Source organism: Hyperoodon ampullatus, assembly GCF_949752795.1.
Source record: "Hyperoodon ampullatus genome assembly, chromosome: 19".
Taxonomy (NCBI): Eukaryota; Metazoa; Chordata; class Mammalia; order Artiodactyla; family Ziphiidae; genus Hyperoodon; species Hyperoodon ampullatus.
In genome coordinates, this window is record NC_136932.1 from 38988147 (window position 1) to 39008714 (window position 20568).

The following is a 20568-nucleotide window of genomic DNA, read 5'->3' on the forward strand; positions in this document are numbered from 1 at the left end:
TTTGGCTGTGTTGGGTCTTTGTTTCTGTGCAAGGGCTTTCTCTAGTTGTGGCAAGTGGGGGCCACTCTTCATCGCGGTGTGCGGGCCTCTCGCTGTTGCGGCCTCTCTTGTTGCGGAGCACAAGCTCCAGACGCGCAGGCTCAGTAGTTGTGGCTCACGGGCCCAGTTGCTCCGCCGCATGTGGGATCTTCCCAGCCCAGGGCTCGAACCCGTGTCCCCTGCATTGGCAGGCAGATTCTCAACCACTGCACCACCAGGGAAGCCCTCTCGGTTTATTTTGATGGAGCTTCTTGAGAAAGGATGACTGGGAGGTAAATTTGTTGGAACCTTACAAGTCTGAAAATGTCTGTTCTACTCTTGTACTTAATTCACAGTGTGGATGGGTATCAAATATTAGATTGGAAATAATTTACCCTAAGAATTTTGAAGGCATTTCTCCATTGTCTTCAAGCTTCAGAAGCTGAAAGTTTGCTGTATTGCTGTTCAGAAACCTGAAATTTTTCTTATTCTGAATCCTATGTATGAAGCTTATTTTTATTTTCCTTCCCTCTTTCCCCAACCACAGCTTTTAGGATCGTCTCTTTATCCTAGCATTCTGAAATCTTCCATGGAAATGTCTTAGTGTTTTCTCAGTGGGTCTTTGCAATCTGGAAACTCATGTTCTTCAGTTATGGAAACATTTAAAATTTTTATTTTTTTATTTTTGGATGATTTTCTCCCTCCATTATCTCTGTGATCTCTTTCTGGAACTTTTGTTGTTATTCAAATGTTGAATCCCATGGACTAATCCTATAACTAAAAAAAATTTTTTTTTTCTTCCTTTTTCCCCATCTCCTTCATTTTCTGGCTCTACTTTCTGGGAGATTTCTTTAATTTCTATTTTCCAACCCTTCTACTGAAATTTTTTAAATCCTCTAATTGATTTTACTTATTTATTTTTCTTCCAGTTTTTTTTTTTAAATTAATTAATTTATTTATTTTTGGCTGTGTCGGGTCTCCGCTTCTGTGCGTGGGCTTTCTCCAGTTGCGGTGAGCGGGGGCCACTCCTCATCGCGGTGCGCGGGCCTCTCACTGTCGCAGCCTCTCCCGTTGCGGAGCACAGGCTCCAGACACGCAGGCTCAGTAGTTGTGGCTCACGGACCCAGCCGCTCTGCGGCATGTGGGATCTTCCCGGACCGGGGCACGAACCCGTGTCCCCTGCACTGGCAGGCGGATTCTTAACCACTGCGCCACCAGGGAAGCCCCACTGCGCCACCAGGGAAGCCCCTCCAGTTTTAATGAGATATAATTGACATAACAGCACTGTATAAGTTTAAGGTGTGCAGCATAATGATTTGATTTACATACATCATGAAGTGATTATCACAATAAGTTTAGTGAACATCTATCATCTCATATAGTTACAAAATTAAAGAAATAAAAATTTTTTTGTGATGAGAACTTAACAACTTTCATATATAACATACAACAATGTTAATTATATTTATCATGTTGTACATTACATACCTCCTTCTACTGAATTTTTATTTTTGCTCTCATGTTTTTAATTTCTAAGAACTCTCTTTTATTCTCTGCATTTTAAAAACATTCTGTTTTTGTTTCATGGATATATGTTCTTTTCTTATCTGAGAATATTCATCATAGGTTTTTTTTTTTTGTTGTTCTTTTTTTTGCGGTACGCGGGCCTCTCACTGTTGTGGCCTCTCCCATTGCGGAACACAGGCTCTGGACGCGCAGGCTCAGCGGCCATGGCTCACGGGCCTAGCCACTCCGTGGCATGTGGGATCTTCCTGGACCGGGGCACGAACCCGAGTCCCCTGCATCGGCAGGCGGACTCTCAACCACTGCGCCACCTGTTTGTATTTCTTCTAAATTTTTCTTTCTTTCTTTGTTTTGGCCTCTGCCTTTCATTTTAAAGGCTTTCCTCAAATGTCTGGTAATCCTCAGTTGTCTGCTCATATTTAAGATCGGGACACTAAGGTACTGATTGGAAACTGTGAGTGTATCTGTATGGGATGTAGGGAGGCATGTGGACCGTGAACTTTACTATAGGGTGAGCCATGAGGCCATTTCCTTGAACCCCTGATGTCAGTACCATTAGGTCTTTTTCCTTGTCTGGTTAGATTTCCTAGAGAAGATGCTTCCAAACTCCTGCCTGGAGGGTGTAAGCCTTGTTGTAGGTAATCTCAGAGCTGGGTGAAGAGGGAGTCTGGGGCAAGTCTCAACATTCAATCTGTAAACTTTCATTTAATCTCCATTTTCAGTATCTATCTAGCCATCCATCAATCTATCCATCTTTCTAACTTCCTCTCTCAATCTCTCTGTGTATTTAGATGACCTAAGGCAGGACTATCCTGGTGGTCCAGTGGTTAAGACTCCGTGCTTCCACTGCATGGTGCATGGGTTCAATCCCTGGTCCAGGAACTAAGATCCCACATGCCATGAGGTGCCGCCAAAAAAAAAAAAAAAGAAGTCCTAAGGCAAGCTGGGGCATTCTGTTGACACATTCTGTATAGTCCAGCTAGAATAATTTCACCTACAGGCAATTTCACCTAAAGGCAAGGTGGCTGAAAATCCAGTCACAGCTCCCACTGCTGTCAGCACAAAGTCCAAACTTCTGGCTAATCCCTCCAGGCTCTGGCCAAAACCTCCATTATCTGAAACATTATTCCAGCCTTTTTCCCCAGCAAGTCAGTTCTGACCATGTTAGACTCTTTCCAGTACCTCAAATGCACTGTAGTCTCCCCTTTGGGCCTTCTGTACATGCCATTTCCCCATCTGAAATGCTGTTCCCCCTTTTCCCCCCTCATCCTTGGCCTGAATGAACAATGACTAGGGCAGATGAAAAAGCGCAAAAGTCAAATCTGAGAAGACTGTTGCTGCCAGAGGCTTGGAAATTGATGATGGTGCCATTTCCAAGACAAAATCCAGCCACTCCTGTTGCTTAAGGGTCCAAACCCAAACTTTTTAGTCTGACAACCAGCACTCCTGATAATCTGTCCCACTTAATTTCTCTAATTCTCCCTCCCTACTCCTTATCAGAATCACTGCGGATAGTCTAGTCCCTTTTATTATTTCTGCTACCCTCGTTACTGATGTTCCTTCTCAGGCACTCTTGAAGGCACCTCTTCTTCTGCCAGCCCTTTATTTATTTATTTGTTTAATTTTTGGACACACTGCACGGCATGTGGGATCTTAGTTCCCCAACCAGGGATCCAACTGGTACCCTGCAGTGGAAGCATGGAGTTCTAACCACTGGACCACCAGGGAATTCCCTGCCAGCCCCTTAAATACTGTTGTAGTTGAGAGTTTTATCATGGACCCAATCCATTTCTAAGTCACTTTTCTTTAGACGTCTAATTTTCTCTTATAGCTTTAACTATGTCTAATACGCTGATAATTCTCACATTCACCTCTCTAGCCCAGATGCCTCCTGGGCCACACACTTGTGTGTCCATTGACCTACAGGACATTGGTTCCTTCAGTTAATATTTGCCATGCCAGGAACTGTGCTAAGTACTGGGTATACAATGCTGGGACAAACAGACCTGGAACCCAGTCTCTGATCTCATAGGGCTTACTTATAGTGTAATGGCAGAAGACAGATGCTGGATAAATGATTAAAATTACAACCATGATGTGTGCCACAAAGGAGTATAGGATGCTTTGGCAGTGTGAGGCAGGGGACCTAAACCAGTGTGGGCATAATGGAAGGCTAATGAAATTATATTTAAATTGGGATCTGAAAGAGAAGTTTGTTGAAGACAAGGGAACATGACCACCTGGATGGTGGACCCTCAAACTCGAAGAGCAAAATCAAACTCATTGAACTCATCAACTTCTCCAAACTTTTTCTCATATGCTCTCTCTTCCATGACTGGCATCACCACGCACTCAGCAATCCAAGGTAGAAATCTGTGTTCCTCCCACTTCTTCACTGACTCCACCCCATCCTTATCACCAATCCTTGTTGATTCTATTGCAAATTTAACAGGCTCAAATCAACTTGTACCTCTGTTGCCCACAGCCCTAATCCAAGGCGGTCCTCAACATCTTTCTCACCTGCAACAGCTCCTCACAGCTCTCACTGCCTTCTGGAATGCCCTTTCTCTTTAATCTATTCCCCACAGTTGTAAAACATAAACTTATTACATTATACTACTGCTTTAAATCTTTCAGTGCCTCTCCAGTATTGATAAAGTGAAGACCATTTTCCTTAACCTGATTTACAAGTCCTTCACAGTCTAGCTTCCCTACTTCAAGCCAAACGCTATTTGAACTAGTTGTGGTTCCCCAAAGGACATGTTCTTTCTGCTCCTCTGCACCATTGTAGTCCTTGTTCTCTCAAGAATACTCTTACTGCACTTTTCCTCTAGCAAATGCTTATTTACCCCTCAACTCTCAATTTGCATCACCTCCCCTGCAGTAGTCTTTCCCTATCACTCTGAAGAACAACTGACCATTGTTTGTCTCCTTGGGATTCCCTCAAAACTTAGTCCTTATCTTTATCCCATGTTCAAATTAACTCCATGCACTTACTTGCTTAAATGTGTTTGTCTGCTCCTTCCCCAACATATTATAAAATCCTTGTTTTGGGGACCACATCTTGTCTTTGTACCCTTACCACCTACCACAGTGGATGGAACACAGTGAGGGCTAAATAAATATTTGCTAAATGATTACTGCACAACACATGATCCTAATTTCTTGGCTATTTTATTCACTTCCACCGAAATTTCTTATCTTAGTTTATGAATCCTAAGTTTCCCCTCTACTATCCTTTCTCCGTAACAATTTTTCCTCTTTTGAATTTTCTCCGCATTTAGATATCAAATCTTGTGCTAAGTTGCATTTGACTTTCGGTATTGCCTTGAAATCTTTCTTTAACCTCTCTTTGTACGCATGATCAGAATCTTCTCAAGGCAAGAACGTGACTCTTAAACCGCATCGTGCAGAGATACAGAGGCTCAAGAGTCCAGTACGCCTTGTGGACCGTAAAGCCCAGCGCATGCGCACCAGGCCTTTTTTTTTTTTTTTTGCCTTTCGACAACTCCTTTTTTTTTTTTTTTCCCTTCGGAGCGTGCGCACCAAGAAAGACAAAGGTGGGGAAAGTGACCAAGCAATCATTCAGGCGCATGCCCATCCCTAACTTGTACAAGCCTGGTGGAGCGCACCGTGGTGAAGTGGGTGTGGTCTGACCAGGAGCATCAGAAGTCCAATCCGATTGAGCGAGCTCCGTCCCTCCCTCCCCATGATTGGTTAGCTCTCAGTGTTGTGGGGTGGGAAAAGGAAGAGACAGGGGCCGTGGAGAGATGGGGTGGCGAGGAAAAGAACCAGTCTGGTTCTGCGCAAGCGCAAGTAAGCGACCAGGAGGGGGCGTGAGAGAGTGAAGAGGAGTGTGGAAGCCCTGATGCGCTGGCCGGCGCGAGCTGGGTCGCCAGCCTTGACGCCTGCGCCTTGGCCCTCGGGGCCCGCGCGCGGCGGGCGGGTGCCCGGTGCGCCTGCGCAGTAGGCGGCGGCGGCAGGGGGAGGTGGAGGCCGTGGAGCGGCAGCGGCAGCAGCGGGTCCCGGGACTGAGGCAGCAGCGGGGGCAGCGGCGGGCGGAAGCTGAGGTGACGAAGGCAGCGGCGGCGGCGGCCGTTTCTCTCACGGTGGCGGAGACCAAGGCGGCGGCGGCGGACGGGGAGCGGCCCGGCCCCGGCCCCCTGCTCGTTGGCTGTGGCAGGGCCGCCGTGGGGCCGGCCCGGCTCCCGCCCCCCGCGGCTCCCCCTCCGGCTCCTCCTCCGGGGAGACGCCGGGGACCTGGCCCGGCCCGTACTCAGAGCGCTGCTGCAGCCGCCGCCGGGGGAGTCGGAGGCGGTGGCGGCGCCATGGGCGGCCTGGCCTCTGGGGGGGATGTGGAGCCGGGACTGCCGGTCGAGGTGCGCGGCTCCAACGGGGCCTTCTACAAGGTGAGGCGGCGCGCCGGCCGGGGACGCGGTCTTCAGCCCCCTCCCTCCAGCCAGAGCAGGGAAGAGTGGGGTGGGATCGACATTCTGGAGCTAAGCCCTGACCCTTAGAACCTTAGACCCACGCTCCCACCCGCGGCCCTCCTGGGGGGAGACCTCTATAAGTTAACCCCTTCCTCTTATTTTTGGCCCCTCTATTACACCTGCTTTTACCTGCATCTCAGGCATTGAGCATCAGGGCATTATTGTACTTGGTTCAGCTCCCCCCCAACCCCCCAGAAGAGACCCCATTTACCCAGCGTCTCGTTGATTTTTCCTGTCTCTAGTAGAAGACCTACCTTGGATCTGAATCACGTCTTCCCCACAGTCCAAGCACATGGAGAATTCTCTTTATTCTCCCCTATTACCCCCTTGGGAAGGCCGTCCCATATTAGATCTTTTCATCTTCCTCGGAGAGGCCTCTGCTTACTGGCTCTGGAAGACTCACCCCACTTTCATCTTATATTTCTGTTCCCACCCCAAGGAGAAACGGTCAGAATCTGTTTATGACATTTAGTAGCTTTGACCTCAGGAACTCTGGGCTGTACCAGTCTAGTTGCCTCATAGCCATAAGGTGGCATCTTTTCTCAAGTCTCTCGCCCCACCCCTTTATTCCAAGACTAGCTGGTTTACTGTTCTACCCAGGGATGGTTTTGTATTTGTCATCTCACTTTGACCTCATACATTTAGATCATTCATACAGTTTCTTCATCTTGAGGAGTGTAAGCTTCATATCCCTGATCTCTAAAAGGGGATCTCACAAGGAGTCCCTCTGTTTATCTTCTTCTTAAGGATTTCCACTTCTAGAAGACTTTTTGGCCAACTCGCCCAGTTTGGGAATCCACTAGCCTTTTTTTAAAGGAGACTATCTTTAAAAGATCCTTGTTTACTTCAGCTCCCTCGTTGCCCAGGATTGGGTTTTTTAGAACTCCTTTTATTACCACCTTTTAAATCTGTTCTAAATCTTATTTTTTAGGACATTTTTTTCCCATTTAGATTAAGCCAGAGGGAGACCCCTCTTGCCTCTCAGGAATTTTTCTTTATGTGACTGTTGTTATTTTGAACCTCTTTGGACTTTATGCCTGGAATTGTCTCAGAGACTTTCCTGATTCCTGTCTTCTCTCATTTTACCCTGAGGAGCAAGAGCAGAGTTATCTTATCATAACATTACTTGTGAGGAGAAGAACCCCCTTTCCTTCACTTCCCCTCAAGCCTTTCCTCCCATAATAGACCTCTCCACCTTCATGCCCTTGGAAATGACTTTCTCGAACTCCTTCCCTGTGAAGTCATATCTTGCTATAACTGGAAAGGGTCTCATATTTGCCCTTGGAGTAGGTTTCTGCCCCAACTTCGATTGATAAGTTCAGTGTAGTCATTTTTGACCCATTCTAAATGCCTATTCATTTCTGCCTTACTTCCCTCACCAGATTTCTTTATATTCTTCAGTGCCTGTGAGTACCCACATGTATCTTAACTTAACCTCTCAATATAAGTCTTTAGCTTTTTTTCCTAATATTTCTGTGTAATCCCCAGAAACTACCTATTCCATTACCCAGCTAAGATGGAAGAAGGAAGCTCCCAGCTGATCCCTTCTGTCATTTTTTTCTGCATCCTTTCCTAACTCATGGGACTTTTTCTTCTAGCCTGCCTCCATAGCATTTCTGTTTTCTTTGGCAAAGTCTCTTAATTCCTTTCTGATACTGATAGAGTGCATTTGTCTCTTATATCCTTTTCCCCCAAACTTGCATTACCTTTTTTGAAATACCCTTCCTCATAAGATTTTAGCCTCATTTCCCACAGTATCTTGTCCTTCATCTGGGTCCTTCCCATCCCTAAGAAAAGTGATTCTTAAACTGAGCCTGAGATCAAGATATGATGTTTGCTTTTGTTCTAGGAAGCATGGGAGTCAGACACAGCTGGGAAAGATTGGTATCCAGTTCAAATTAACTGTGTGAGACTGCTCGGAAAGGACATGTTTCCCTTTCCACATATAAGTGTCCAACAGAAAATGTGTCTCTGGATCTTTCTTCTGTGGGCTATGGCAGTGATAGACTTGATTGAGGGAATTGGGGCTAGGATGCTTTGAATCAGAGAATAGAGTTTGGACCTGAGCTGAAAGCCAGGTAATGTGGATTTTGTGTCCTGGCCACTTTGGCATTTTCTGCCCCATGCCTCAGTTGAAAACAACAGTAAATCCTTAAATTCAGACTAATCTTTCTTCAACGTTTAGTGCCATATAGATACTTACCCAATCTGTCCTTGCTGCTGATTTAATATTCATGACTCAGCAAACTTCAGTGTGGTTCAAGGAGTGTTTACATTGCTTCTAGAACTATAAATTTGGGAAGGTTCCTTTCATCGCTCTCAGAATTGGGTCCTAGTGTTGTTGATCTTCTTCCAGGATAGAACTGCAAATGTCAGATCTGGGATCTGAGTTATCTTTTAGCTATCCCATCAGCTCTTCCTTTTCTGTCAGAACTTAATGTGTTTTGTTCTTTAAGCGGTGCTCTCCCAAATGAAATATCTGTTCACCTTCCAGGGCACAGTCATCCAACTTTCCAGACCTTACCTGGATATCCCAATTCCAATTCCTTTGTTAAGGAATATGGCATCCTCACCTTCAACACGTGATTTTTATCCAGACCCTTCCTGATTTTCTTCTAGTATTCCCTCGTTTATTTTGAGAACCCAGGACTAGAAGATAGGTTGAAGGTGGGACCTAATTTTGTATCTTATAATTTGAGGAAAGTGAAGTACTTAGGAACCTAGGGCTCTCACTTCTCTGTCCAGTCCTAGGCTCTATAAGCCAAAGCTCCATATGCCCTGGCCATTGAATTGAATTGAGTTATCCTTTGGATCTAGGTAGCCTTCTAGAGATTCACTCAACTGCTCTTGCCCTCCTCTGCTTATCTTCTCAATGAGCATGGACTGAGCAGAACTAGGAGCTCACTTTATACCACTGGTATTTTTGGAGGAAAAAAACTGGGGTAATGTGGGTGGAATTAAGGAGCAGAGACTGACTTGGAATATGAAGTTGAGGAGAAAGCTTGTTTTGGAGAATCTTTGAAGGAAAAAGACCCTAGAAGTATAAGAATGAGTGACGTTTAGTTGAACTGCTGAGTTATGTGAGGGAAAACTCCATTCTGAGCTTTGCATTTCTGCCTTGGGATCATGGTAGCTGGAAAAACCAGGATAATGTTGCTACCTCTGCCTGAGGGCCAACCCTGACACGTTGGAGGAGAATTGGATTAGAGCTTTAGACATATCCTTTGTGAATGAGTGTATCTAGGAGTGGGGAACTCTTCACAAAAGAGGCAGGCAAGTGATTCTCTTCCACTATGTTTTATCTCATCCCTGAAATGTTTTGAAAATAGCTAACTCTCTCTTGATAAACTGTTTCTAAAGCTTAGAGGTAGACATTTTGGATAAATAATTGGATAAAGTCAGCTGAAGAGGCTAGATGAAATGTTTAGAGAAATCCTTATAAAGGAAGAAAAGAGGAGGACACTTAAAAAGGAGCTAAGGAAAAAAGAAGAAAAAGAAAAAAAGAGAAGAGCTAAGGGAAGAACCCAAAAGGGAAGAGAGGGATTTGGGCAAATAGAAGATGTGAGTGGAGAAGAGTAGGAACGGGTATTGATGGAGCTGAATGAAGAGTGGAAAAAATATTACTGAAGAAGGGAGTGGCAGAGAAGGCTAAAGCATGGGTAAGTCAGAGGCTAGGCAGTACCAGGAGGACTAACGCCTTGGGCAGAAGTGAGGCTCTGAGTAGTAAGACTCCATAACAAGATCCTTTCCCGAAAGAAGAGAAAGATGGCTGGTATCAAGAGAGAAATTTTAGGTTTAGATTTAAGGAAAAAACAGTGTATTAAGTGTTTATGATTGATCAGTTTTCTGAGGTGGGAGTGACACAAGTGTACACTTTTGGTGTTTTCTCTCCTAAGCTCATATTTTGTTCCTACCTGCAAAGCTCAGGAATAGTTCTTCATATATTAGCTTTTGGAAACCCCTAATTAAAAAAAAAAAAAATCTAATGAGGCATAATTGACATACAATGAAGTACACCTATTTAAAGCATACAATTTGTTAAGTTTTGACATATATATAAAACAAACCATCGCCACAATTTCTATCAATCCCAAAAGTCTTCCACCAACCACCAATGCCTTTTGTCATTATGCATTAGTTTGCATTTTCTGATTTTTGACAGAAGCGAAAAGGCAATTCAGTAGAGAAAGGATAGTCTTTCAACACATTGTGCTCAAAGAACTGCACACTCATAGGTTAAAAATGAAGTTTGGGGCTTCCCTGGTGGCGCAGTGGTTGAGAGTCCGCCTGCCGATGCAGGGGACACGGATTCGTGCCCCGGTCCGGGAAGATCCCACATGCCGCGGAGAGGCTGGGCCCGTGAGCCATGGCCGCTGAGCCTGCGCGTCCGGAGCCTGTGCTCCACAGCGGGAGAGGCCACAGCAGTGAGAGGCCTGCGTACGGCAAAAAAAAAAAAAAAAAAAAAAATGAAGTTTGATTGTATCTGGCACCATATACAGAATTTAACTCAAAATGGATCATTGACCTAAATGTAAAATAAAAACTATAAAACTCTAGACAAGGACATTAGGTAAAGATTTCTTAGATATAAAACCAAAAGCTCAGCTACAGAACAACAAGTTGAAAAATTGGACTTTATCAAAATTAGCAATCCCTAATTTTGAGTATGAAAAACAGGAGAGAAGGTAGGAAAATTGGGAGCACAGGATTGAACGCATAGCTTTGGCTTCCTCAGGAAAGACATAGAAAATAGGAGGTGGGGAATTCCCTGGCAGTCCAGTGGTTAGGGCTCAGAGCTTTCATTGCCTTGGCCAAAAAAAGACAGAAAATATGAGGTAGACCAGCGATTCCAGCTATTCAGTCATCCCTGTTCCTCTCCCTTGTCTTCATCTCAAGTTTGGGGTCTTCTACAAATTTTATTACTCTTTTCAAATTCTTAGCAGTGTCCTAGTCTAGCATTTAGAAATCTCACATCTTTTATTTATTTATTGGGCCACACCGCTCAGCTTGCAGGATTGCAGGATCGTAGTTCCTGACCAGGGGTTGAACCCTGGCCCACGGCAGTGAAAGTCCTAACCACTGGGCCATCAGGGGATTCCCTCACATCTTTTATTTTATTTATTTATTATTTTTTTTTTTTTGCGGTACGCGGGCCTCTCACCGTTGCGGCCTCTCCCGTTGCGGAGCACAGGCTCCGGATGCGCAGGCTCAGCGGCCGTGGCTCACGGGCCCAGCCTCTCCGCGGCATGTGGGATGTTCCCGGACCGGGGCACGAACCCGTGTCCCCTGCATCGGCAGGCGGACTCTCAACTACTGCACCACCAGGGAAGCCCCCTTACATCTTTTAAATCCTAATTTTTCCTTCTGTAAATTGTGTTTGTTTCGAATTTCTCCAGTGTTCTGATTATTTTCTTACGACCCAGGCATCAAGGCACCAAGTTCGCTCAGGCCTCTTGCTGTGTAGGAGCTAGACCCTTTCTCTCTTGGCAGATCCTGATGTCCTCTAGGTGTTCCAGGACAACCTCACACTGTCTCATGGGATATTCTTAGCTTTGCTGAATGTTGTTGGTATTTTAATTGAACTCTGGCAGGCTGCTCAGCACTGCATGAGGCAGACAGATAGGGAGGCCTCTGTGGGAGCCGTAGGAGACCACTAGTTTCCCAGCTGTTCTGATGCAGGTGATGTTTCTCCCTTCTACTTAATTTCTGTCTCATCTTATTTCTGGATTTTGCAACATTTCTTTCCCTGCCAGTATTGTTTCCTTTTTTGCTGTCTCAACATTCGTATTCCTTCACCAATACAGCTTTTTCTAGCCCTGTTTTTAGATTGCTTGTGTCCCCATCTAAAACTCTAGTTTAAAAAAAGAAAAAAAAAAGGAGTTTCTTGGTGGCCCAGTGGTTAGGCCTCTTGGCTTTCACTGCTGTGGCCCCGGGTTCAGTCCTTGGTTGGGGAACTGAGATCCCGCAAGCCACAAGGCGCGGGCCAAAAAAAAAAAAAAAAAAAGCAAAGCAAACAAAAAAACTAGTTTAAGGCCCTCTAAAACTGTCTGTTCCTTTGATGGCTGAGGTGGTGGTCGATTGTCTTTTTTTTTTTTTTTTACTTTGTTCTAAAATCCATTCTAGGGCTTTGTGAAGGATGTCCATGAAGACTCTGTCACCATCTTCTTTGAAAACAAGTAAGACCTTGGGAATAGAGAATCCAGCATACTAGGTCCTAGCAGGAGAGTGGAGAAGAGGGGGCGGCTGAGTCCCATGTGGCATATATAATAGGTGGGGGAGAGCCAAGGGTTTGGGTGGGCAACTTATATGGATCCCAGGAGAGGAAATGGTGAGAGTGGGGGTCATTTGACTCCATATTTAGATTCTAGCAAGAGATGGAAAGCACCACTATGGAGCAGGGCCTGGAGTTTAGCTTCTAATCACCAGGGAAGGTAGAAAATGCCCAGTGGAGGAAGTAACCTCTTCCTGAAGAAACGGGCAACCACACCAGCCTGAATAGCTTTCATATCACTGTTTTCCCTTGCAGCTGGCAGAGTGAGAGACAAATTCCTTTTGGGGATGTCCGGCTACCACCTCCAGCTGACTATAATAAGGAGATCACAGAAGGGGATGAAGTGGAGGTAAGGGCCTTGGAGTCCACCTTTTCTAAATGTCCCTTTTCCCAGGATTCTGTATCTCCCTTACCCTGATACCAGTACCCTAGGCTCCTCACTGGTTGGTTCACGCTCCTTCCTCCATCTAGCTAGGCAGCCTGTGGAAGAGTGAAATGCAGCAGTTTTCTGTCCATCATTGCTGTGATCAGTCAAGCTCTCAGGGAGCTTCCTGTTTTCAGGGGATTCACTTTTCTTCGATTTATGATAACAGCATCTAAAATCCAGTGTACTCTGATTTTAATTAGCAGCTCCTTCCTCTAGATTCCTTTATCTTAATTTAGGATGCCTCCCAAGTGTCTTAATGCTCATTCCATTCTTGATGTTTTTGGATGGTCCTCAATATCTCTTTTATTTTCAACTTCTCTTCAGGTTTATTCTCGAGCCAATGAGCAAGAACCTTGTGGCTGGTGGCTGGCCCGGGTGCGGATGATGAAGGGAGATGTGAGTGATTGTCAAGGCCTTTGGAGAACTGCTGAAACACATATTTTAGTCAGAGAAAGGTGGGAGATAGAAACTCAGGTCATCCACAGCTTCTCCTTTCTTTTCTTCTGCCAGTTCTATGTCATTGAATATGCTGCCTGTGATGCCACTTACAATGAGATTGTCACCCTGGAACGGCTTCGGCCAGTTAATCCCAATCCCCTTGCAACCAAAGGCAGCTTCTTCAAGGTTACCATGGCTGTGCCTGAGGATCTGAGAGAGGCGTGAGTGTTTGGGATGTCGGGAGTCGGGGGCCCTCTTTATGGTCCTCATCTCTGCCCTTGTTTGTCTCAGGCCCCTCTCCCAGTTTCAGTGTTCTGTGTTCCCTAGGCCCTCCCTAGAGTCCCTTTTGCTCCCAGTTCCTCTGTTTCCTCATCCCTGTTCTTTTACTGCAGTCCTTATTCTTCTCAGTCCCTCTCTCTCTCCCCTTCAACTGTACTCTACACTCTGCCCCCTGAGCACTGTTCTCTTTCTCTGCAGCTGCTCCAATGAAAACGTCCATAAAGAGTTCAAGAAAGCATTGGGAGCAAACTGCATCTTTCTCAACATCACAGATAGTGAGCTCTTCATTCTGGTGAGTTTATTCTGCCTGAATTTCACCTAAGCCCTTTTCCCCTTTTAACTCCTTTGCAAGAAGAGAAGAGCTAAAATGTGCTTATATTTATTTGTCAGAGAGGACTTTATTGCTCCTGACCTCTGTGGACCCAGGTTAGCCTTACCTTTCCTTAGTCTTTCTCATGTATGACCTTAATTTTTTTTTTCAACCTGACCATCATATTTCAGTCTGGGCTGGGTACCCTTCCTTGCATATTTGGACTCTCAAAAACAGACAGTATGATTCTCACCTGCGCTTGCTACTTAAAATCACTTCCCTTAAGCACCCAGTTAGTAGGCCCCTGTGAGACTGACAATGATTTTTCCTGTTCCTCAACTTTGTTTCTTAACTCCCACCCTTTTCCAGAGACTCAGGCATCCTGATTCCCAGTTCCTGGATCTCCTCTAAAATGTAGTCAGTCAGTTTTAATGACTTTTCCATTGGTTTCTTTGCAGTCAACCACAGAAGCCCCTGTGAAGCGAGCATCCCTGCTGGGTGATATGCATTTCCGAAGCCTGCGCACCAAACTGCTACTCATGTCCCGCAATGAAGAAGCGACCAAGCACCTCGAGGTAAGTTTTGGCTTCACTTTATACTGCTGATTGGTATTGTCCTTCTCCCCTCCCACCCCATCCTCCACCCATGCTCTTGTGAACAGACATTACGGTCTTCCTGGGCCATTAAACCTGGGTCTGCTATTTTACCTCAGACTCCTCCAGATGGCAGAGCTCCATCATGTTTTAGTACAAGCTTTTTTTCTTTTTTTTTTTAAGCTATGGGACCCTTTGATCACGTGAAATTTTACTTGAAAGCACGATGCATAAAACAGATCAATCAGAACAGGTCTGTCTAAAAGTGCAAGAGGGCATGGCTCTTACCTCCACTGGCTGCCCCCAAATTACCTCTGAGAACCAGACTGCTTTGTGGGATATGTTTGGGAACCATTTGTACACTGGAAAGACCACTGGACTTGGAATCTATCCTAAGTCTTGCTTTGTCAAATAATTTGATTTCAATGAGCTGCTTCTTCTTTAGCTGTGACAATGAGGTAGTTGAATGTGAGTGTTTCGACAAGGTCTTTTTGTGTTCTGACATCTTATGATGGTCAGATTCCCTTAGGAATTATACCATCCTAAATGAGGATGGTATATATACACGTGCTTGCACGCACGTGTATGTGTGTATTTGAACATCTGTTTCCTTTTTATCAAGTGAACTGATCTTTTCGGGAGCCTGTGCAAATTCTGGACCATGGTAATCTTTACTTCTCCAGGGATGCTACTCAGGGCACTGCCAGAACCTTTCCCTTTTCCTGCCCTTGTACTCAGGTATCCCTCTAAGGACTGGTTGAGAAATGAAGTGGTAGCACGGTGTACCATAACCTCTTTTTATGCTTTTCTCAACCTGTTGCTTTCTGTTCAACTTTTCATGTTTTATTTTGGGAGTTGATATTGGTTTGGTTAAGGTAAATAGTTCCTTACACTTGCATTTACCTTGTGAAAAGTCCTTTCTTTCATACCAACTTTATTTAATCCTCTTGTTAGTCTGGGAATAGGGTAGGTCAGGTGTAATCATTTAGCAGATGACAGAACAGAGGCACAGAGAGTATGTTTTGTTTGGGATCACAGAACCAGATAGTGTTAGAGCCAAATCCGGATCTTTGATGGATCTCAGCCCAGATTCGGCCATCATTACCTCCCCTCCCCACCAAGCCATTGGTATTGGGAAGGTAGGAGTGGAATGAAAAGTTCCTGAATTCTTCACAGGTCCTGGTGGTCAGTGGACTCCCAGGTAGTTCTGGCTTTCTTTCATACAGTCTTTTCTCATTTAAGTTATGCAAAGCATCAGGTATCTGGGACAGGTGTTCTGAGATTTCTCCATGATTCCTATAGTCCAGTGGTCCAGTGCCTTTTTTTTTTTTTTTCAGACAAGTAAGCAGCTGGCGGCAGCTTTCCAAGAGGAGTTCACAGTGCGGGAGGACCTGATGGGACTAGCAATTGGGACTCATGGTGCCAACATCCAGCAGGCCCGAAAAGTACCTGGGGTGACTGCCATTGAATTGGGTGAAGAGACCTGCACTTTCCGCATCTATGGGGAGGTCAGCAAAAGATACCTGTTGTCTAGGTCCCTTAGGGGATAGAGAGAAGAGAGTGTGAAATAGAAAGGAAACCTGTCGTGTTGACCTCCCTCCCTGACTTCGGTGGCAGCACATTTTCCCAAAGACAGAGAGTGGCAGGAAGATCACTGTTTGAGATCCAGGTGTTCTGTTTTATTAATGACTCCCCACTCCTCTTCTCTTAGACTCCCGAGGCGTGCCGACAGGCCCGGAGCTACCTTGAGTTTTCTGAGGACTCCGTGCAAGTGCCCAGGAACCTGGTTGGTGAGTTGGGGATGTGTATGTGTATAAGAGAATACAGTTGGGGACCAGATGTGAGATGCTCTAAAGTGATTCTGGCTTGGCACCTCCCTGTGAACTTACAGTTTCACAAGGACAGAGCAAACAGTCTGCAGTAGGAGTGACAAAAATGGGAGAACAGATTTCTAAGGATTGTGATATTTTGTCCTGTGAAAACACACCAGAAGCTTAGAAGCAAGAGAATCATTAAACAGAATCCTTATATAGCAGCTGGAAGACTGTTTACCTTGTCTGTTTTTACTCTTCTTTCTTTCCTTTGGGAAAAAAAAAAAAAAAAAAAAGGCCTAATTCCTCCTTTACCCATTTAGGCAAAGTGATTGGAAAGAACGGGAAAGTGATCCAGGAGATTGTGGATAAATCTGGTGTGGTGAGGGTTCGAGTAGAAGGTGATAATGACAAGAAGAACCCCAGGGAGGAGGTATGGGGCAGCTGACACCTAGAGATTGGTTGCCAGAAGTAGATGGGATTATTCTCCATGCCATTCCCTTGAGAGATGGGATTTCTGGGGGTTAGGGCATGGGAACTTTGGGTTTTCCTAGTAGATGTAGAGCCCAGAAAGATCCCATTTGGGTGGGCTTCTGTAGGAGACAGGGTGGACTTAATACTTCATTTGAGTCTCTTTCTAATCCATCTGTCCTTTCCTCTGCTCTCCAGGGAATGGTTCCCTTCATATTTGTTGGCACCCGAGAGAATATCAGCAATGCTCAGGCTCTGCTGGAATATCACCTCTCCTACCTGCAGGTATCCAAGCCAGAAGCCTGGGAGGGGAGAGATCCACGTGTACAAGGGGACTAAGGATACTGGTGGATAAAGTTAAAAGTGGTGGTTCCCAGTTTGTGTCTCTGAGTAGAATAGAAACCATTAGGTGGAAAATTGGGGCTGTGGAGTTGGAAACCAGAATTTTCCCTGTTTTAAGCCTTCTTGCATTTCTGAGAGTTCAGATCCATAGGGACAGTTAGGGCAGAGAAGCAGGAAAAAGAGACTGTTCATTGATCTTATACTTATTCCTCCTTGTTTTTCTCCATCTTCTCCCCAACCAGGAGGTGGAGCAGCTTCGCTTGGAGAGGTTGCAAATTGATGAACAGCTTCGGCAGATTGGGCTGGGCTTTCGCCCTCCTGGGAGTGGGCGGGGCAGCGGTGGCAGTGACAAGGCCGGCTACACCACCGATGAGAGCTCCGCCTCCTCCCTCCACACCACACGAACCTATGGGGGCAGCTATGGGGGCCGGGGCCGGGGCCGGAGGCCAGGCGGTCCTGCCTGTGGTGAGAGGGAGGCGAGCAGTGGTGTGGTGTGTGGGAGGCAGAAGTCTGGGTGGAAGTTTGAGGAAAGGGTGATGGAGAAGATGAAGAAGTGGTTGGCTGGGCGACTTAGGAGTGAGAGGGAGAGTCTTCCAGCCTGGGGGCTGGGATGGATCTTGGGGTAGGGTGAGTGACCCTGTTTGAACCCTACTGTGTTCTTCAGGCCCCATCTCAGACCTATCCACAGCTTCTGAGACCGAGTCAGAGAAGAGGGAAGAGCCCAACCGAGCTGGGCCTGGTGACCGGGATCCCCCGACCCGGGGGGAAGAAAGTCGGAGGCGGCCGACTGGGGGCCGGGGTAGGGGACCCCCACCTGCCCCCCGGCCCACCTCAAGATACAACTCTTCATCAATTAGCTCAGGTACCGGAAGCAGACAGCTAGGTTCACGAATGTGGGCCAAAAGGAAAGATGATGGACACCTCACTCCCAACTCCTGTCTTTTCTCTAACCAGTGCTGAAGGACCCAGACAGTAATCCCTACAGCCTACTGGACACATCCGAACCAGAGCCCCCAGTTGATTCAGAGCCTGGGGAACCCCCCCCAGCAAGTGCCAGGCGCCGCCGCTCCCGCCGCCGTCGCACTGATGAAGACAGGACTGTCATGGATGGAGGCCTAGAATCTGACGGGCCCAGCATGACAGAGAATGGCCTGGGTAAGGGGTATACCTGGATCTGAAAAATCAGAACTGGGCAAGAATTGAGGGATGGGAGATTGATGCACAACTCTCATTTTCCCCTGCCCCACAGAAGATGAGTCAAGACCCCAGCGTCGTAACCGGAGCCGCCGCCGCCGTAACCGTGGTAACCGGACTGATGGGTCTATCAGTGGAGACCGTCAGCCAGGTCAGCTCACACAGGATATCAGCAGACTTCCTCAGAGAACAGGATGCCTCCTATCCTGTGAAAGCTAGGGGTTGGGGTTCAGTGGGTGTCTAGGGGCTGGGTACCTGGGTTCCTTCTGAAACTTTTGGTCCTCTGCCTTCCCCAGTGACTGTGGCTGACTATATCTCCCGAGCAAAGTCTCAGAGCCGCCAGCGGCCACCCCTGGAACGCACTAAACCTTCAGAGGATTCTCTTTCAGGACAGAAGGTAGGCAAGCAAGATACAGTTTACCCCACCTCCTTTTTTGTTTTTCTGGGGTAGGGGGCACAAGAAAACTCCCAAAGAAATCTCTCATTAAATTGCAGAGAAGGCATGTCTGATGGAGTTTAGACTGCATTTAGAATAGTGAAAAGTTTGAATAGAAGAGAATTTGGTTCATATTTTCTGGATCCCAGTAAAAGTGACTACAGGGGACCACCCTGGAGATGCCTGGAGCATTTAGATGGTAGGGAATGGAATGGCATTACCTGAATTTCTACTGACCTTTTTCTTTCCTTCCTCTCCATTTTCTTTCCCACTCCCCCCTCAGGGTGACTCTGTCAGCAAGCTTCCTAAGGGCCCCTCAGAGAATGGGGAGCTCTCTGCCCCCCTGGAGTTGGGTAGTTTGGTGAATGGGGTTTCATAAACCCTCCAGCCCGCACCCCTCCCTTCTCCATCTCGCTTGCTGCCCAACACCATGGCCCTCACAGGCCCAACTGACCTGCGCTGGAGCTGCTCTTATCTAGGGGGGCGGGGGGTGGCACAGCAGCTTGGGTCCCCCCCCCCAGCCTCCAGGAGCTAGTGGAGGGGTGTGTAACAGGGTCATACCCCCCTCCCTCTTGTCCACCCTACCCCCAGGGTGAGGGGAGCCTCTCTCCTTCCCCATCAGACTGGATGTGCCTTTATCCTCTAATGCCCCAATCTCTCTCTGAACACCCCCATTCTCCGCCTGTTGGTGCGGGGTGCTCCTTGACCCACCCAGATTGGACAGTTCAGGGGGGCTCCCCTGCTATCCCTCCTCCCGTCCTGTACCCCCCATTTCTGGGGCCTCATCACTGTGGAAGACGGGGATAGTAAGGGTATAAGTGGGTGGGAGGCATGGGGAAGGTTTTGGAGTAGAACCAGGGGTGTGTATGAAGGGGGGTGACAAGGTCCCCCAGGGGAGGGGGGACCAACCTTGTCTGGTGGATGAGAAGGCGTATTTATTTTTCACTGTACAGTATTTAAAAAGAGAATAAAAAAATCCAAATGGCCCTCTGGTTCCTGCACCTTCCTTATGCCCAGTTTGGTCCATCTGTTTGTGTAGGACTGACCTGCCTTGACCCTTGTTTCCTGTATCTCCACACCTAGCTTCTCTGGCATTCCAAAGATGGTCTACTTCTGGGAATTTCTGACATTCCTAAATTCTCCAGGCCCAGGTACCCTCCTGGTCCAGAGGAGAGTGGCTTGTGCCTTGCTGCCTCTCCCTTCCCCCAGGTTTGCTGGTAGAGGGAGCTGGGCCACTCCCGTACCCTGAGTCACAGTGGGCTAGGTAGGGCTGCGCAAAGCTGGAGCTGTTCCTGCTAAGAGCTGAGAGCCAAGGCAGGCTGCTTAATCCGATTACCTGAGGCCTGGGGCTTGGGCTGGGCCTTGGGCAGAGTGGGGAGCAGGGTTCCCTCAAGACAGCCTCTGGGACCTAGGTGTCCAGCCCTCAGTCTTGCTGGTTCTCTGCCCTGGATCCAGGCTTTTTCTCCAGCATCCACATCACTGACCTCTCAGCCTTAGGGGTCGTCCTGGGCTTCCTTGCTCCTTGCCTCCCAACTCTGAGGATTAGAAATAAAACATGCAGTGGAGAAACCTAGGTTTGAGGGCTATAGTGGGGAGGGTTTAAATTTTCTCACCTGGAAAGGGGTTGAATCACCGCCCAAGCACCTCAGGAAACAAAAATGGCCTGCCTACCTGCTGACTGCCAGACTTTTTTGCCCCGGGCCAGGTCAGGGGTTTGAAGAGCAGGGAGGCACCGGAAAAGGGTTTGGGTTTGGATTGGGGGGTTGGGTGTCCTCACCTCCCTCCCAGCACAACTGTGAGCCTGAGGGCTTTTGATCACCAGATGCCGGATCCCGTTGTGCAAAGGCATTGACTTTAAACTGCCAGTACTTAAGAAGGGAGGGGTAGCTGTTCAGAGCCACTGGGGCTGGAAGGCCTGACTTGGGTCTTGGGTGGGGAGGGGGCGTGGTCCCCTGGGGGGGAGT

The 20568-nt window shown here is 47.0% G+C and overlaps 1 protein-coding gene across 1 annotated transcript; it reads left to right on the plus strand.

Moving 5' to 3' along the window:
- Positions 1-5870: 5870 nt before the first annotated feature.
- On the plus strand, positions 5871-19590 carry FXR2 (FMR1 autosomal homolog 2; the record flags this gene model as incomplete). Its single annotated transcript, XM_079726036.1, has 17 exons — positions 5871-5951; positions 12156-12208; positions 12559-12652; positions 13055-13126; positions 13241-13389; positions 13646-13739; positions 14216-14332; positions 15688-15858; positions 16062-16140; positions 16485-16594; positions 16831-16917; positions 17217-17439; positions 17639-17836; positions 17929-18129; positions 18224-18319; positions 18465-18565; positions 18888-19590. 17 exons carry the CDS (start codon positions 5871-5873, stop codon positions 18981-18983), a joined length of 2022 nt encoding a protein of 673 aa, XP_079582162.1. The 3' UTR covers positions 18984-19590.
- Between the last annotated feature and the right edge of the window lie 978 nt (positions 19591-20568).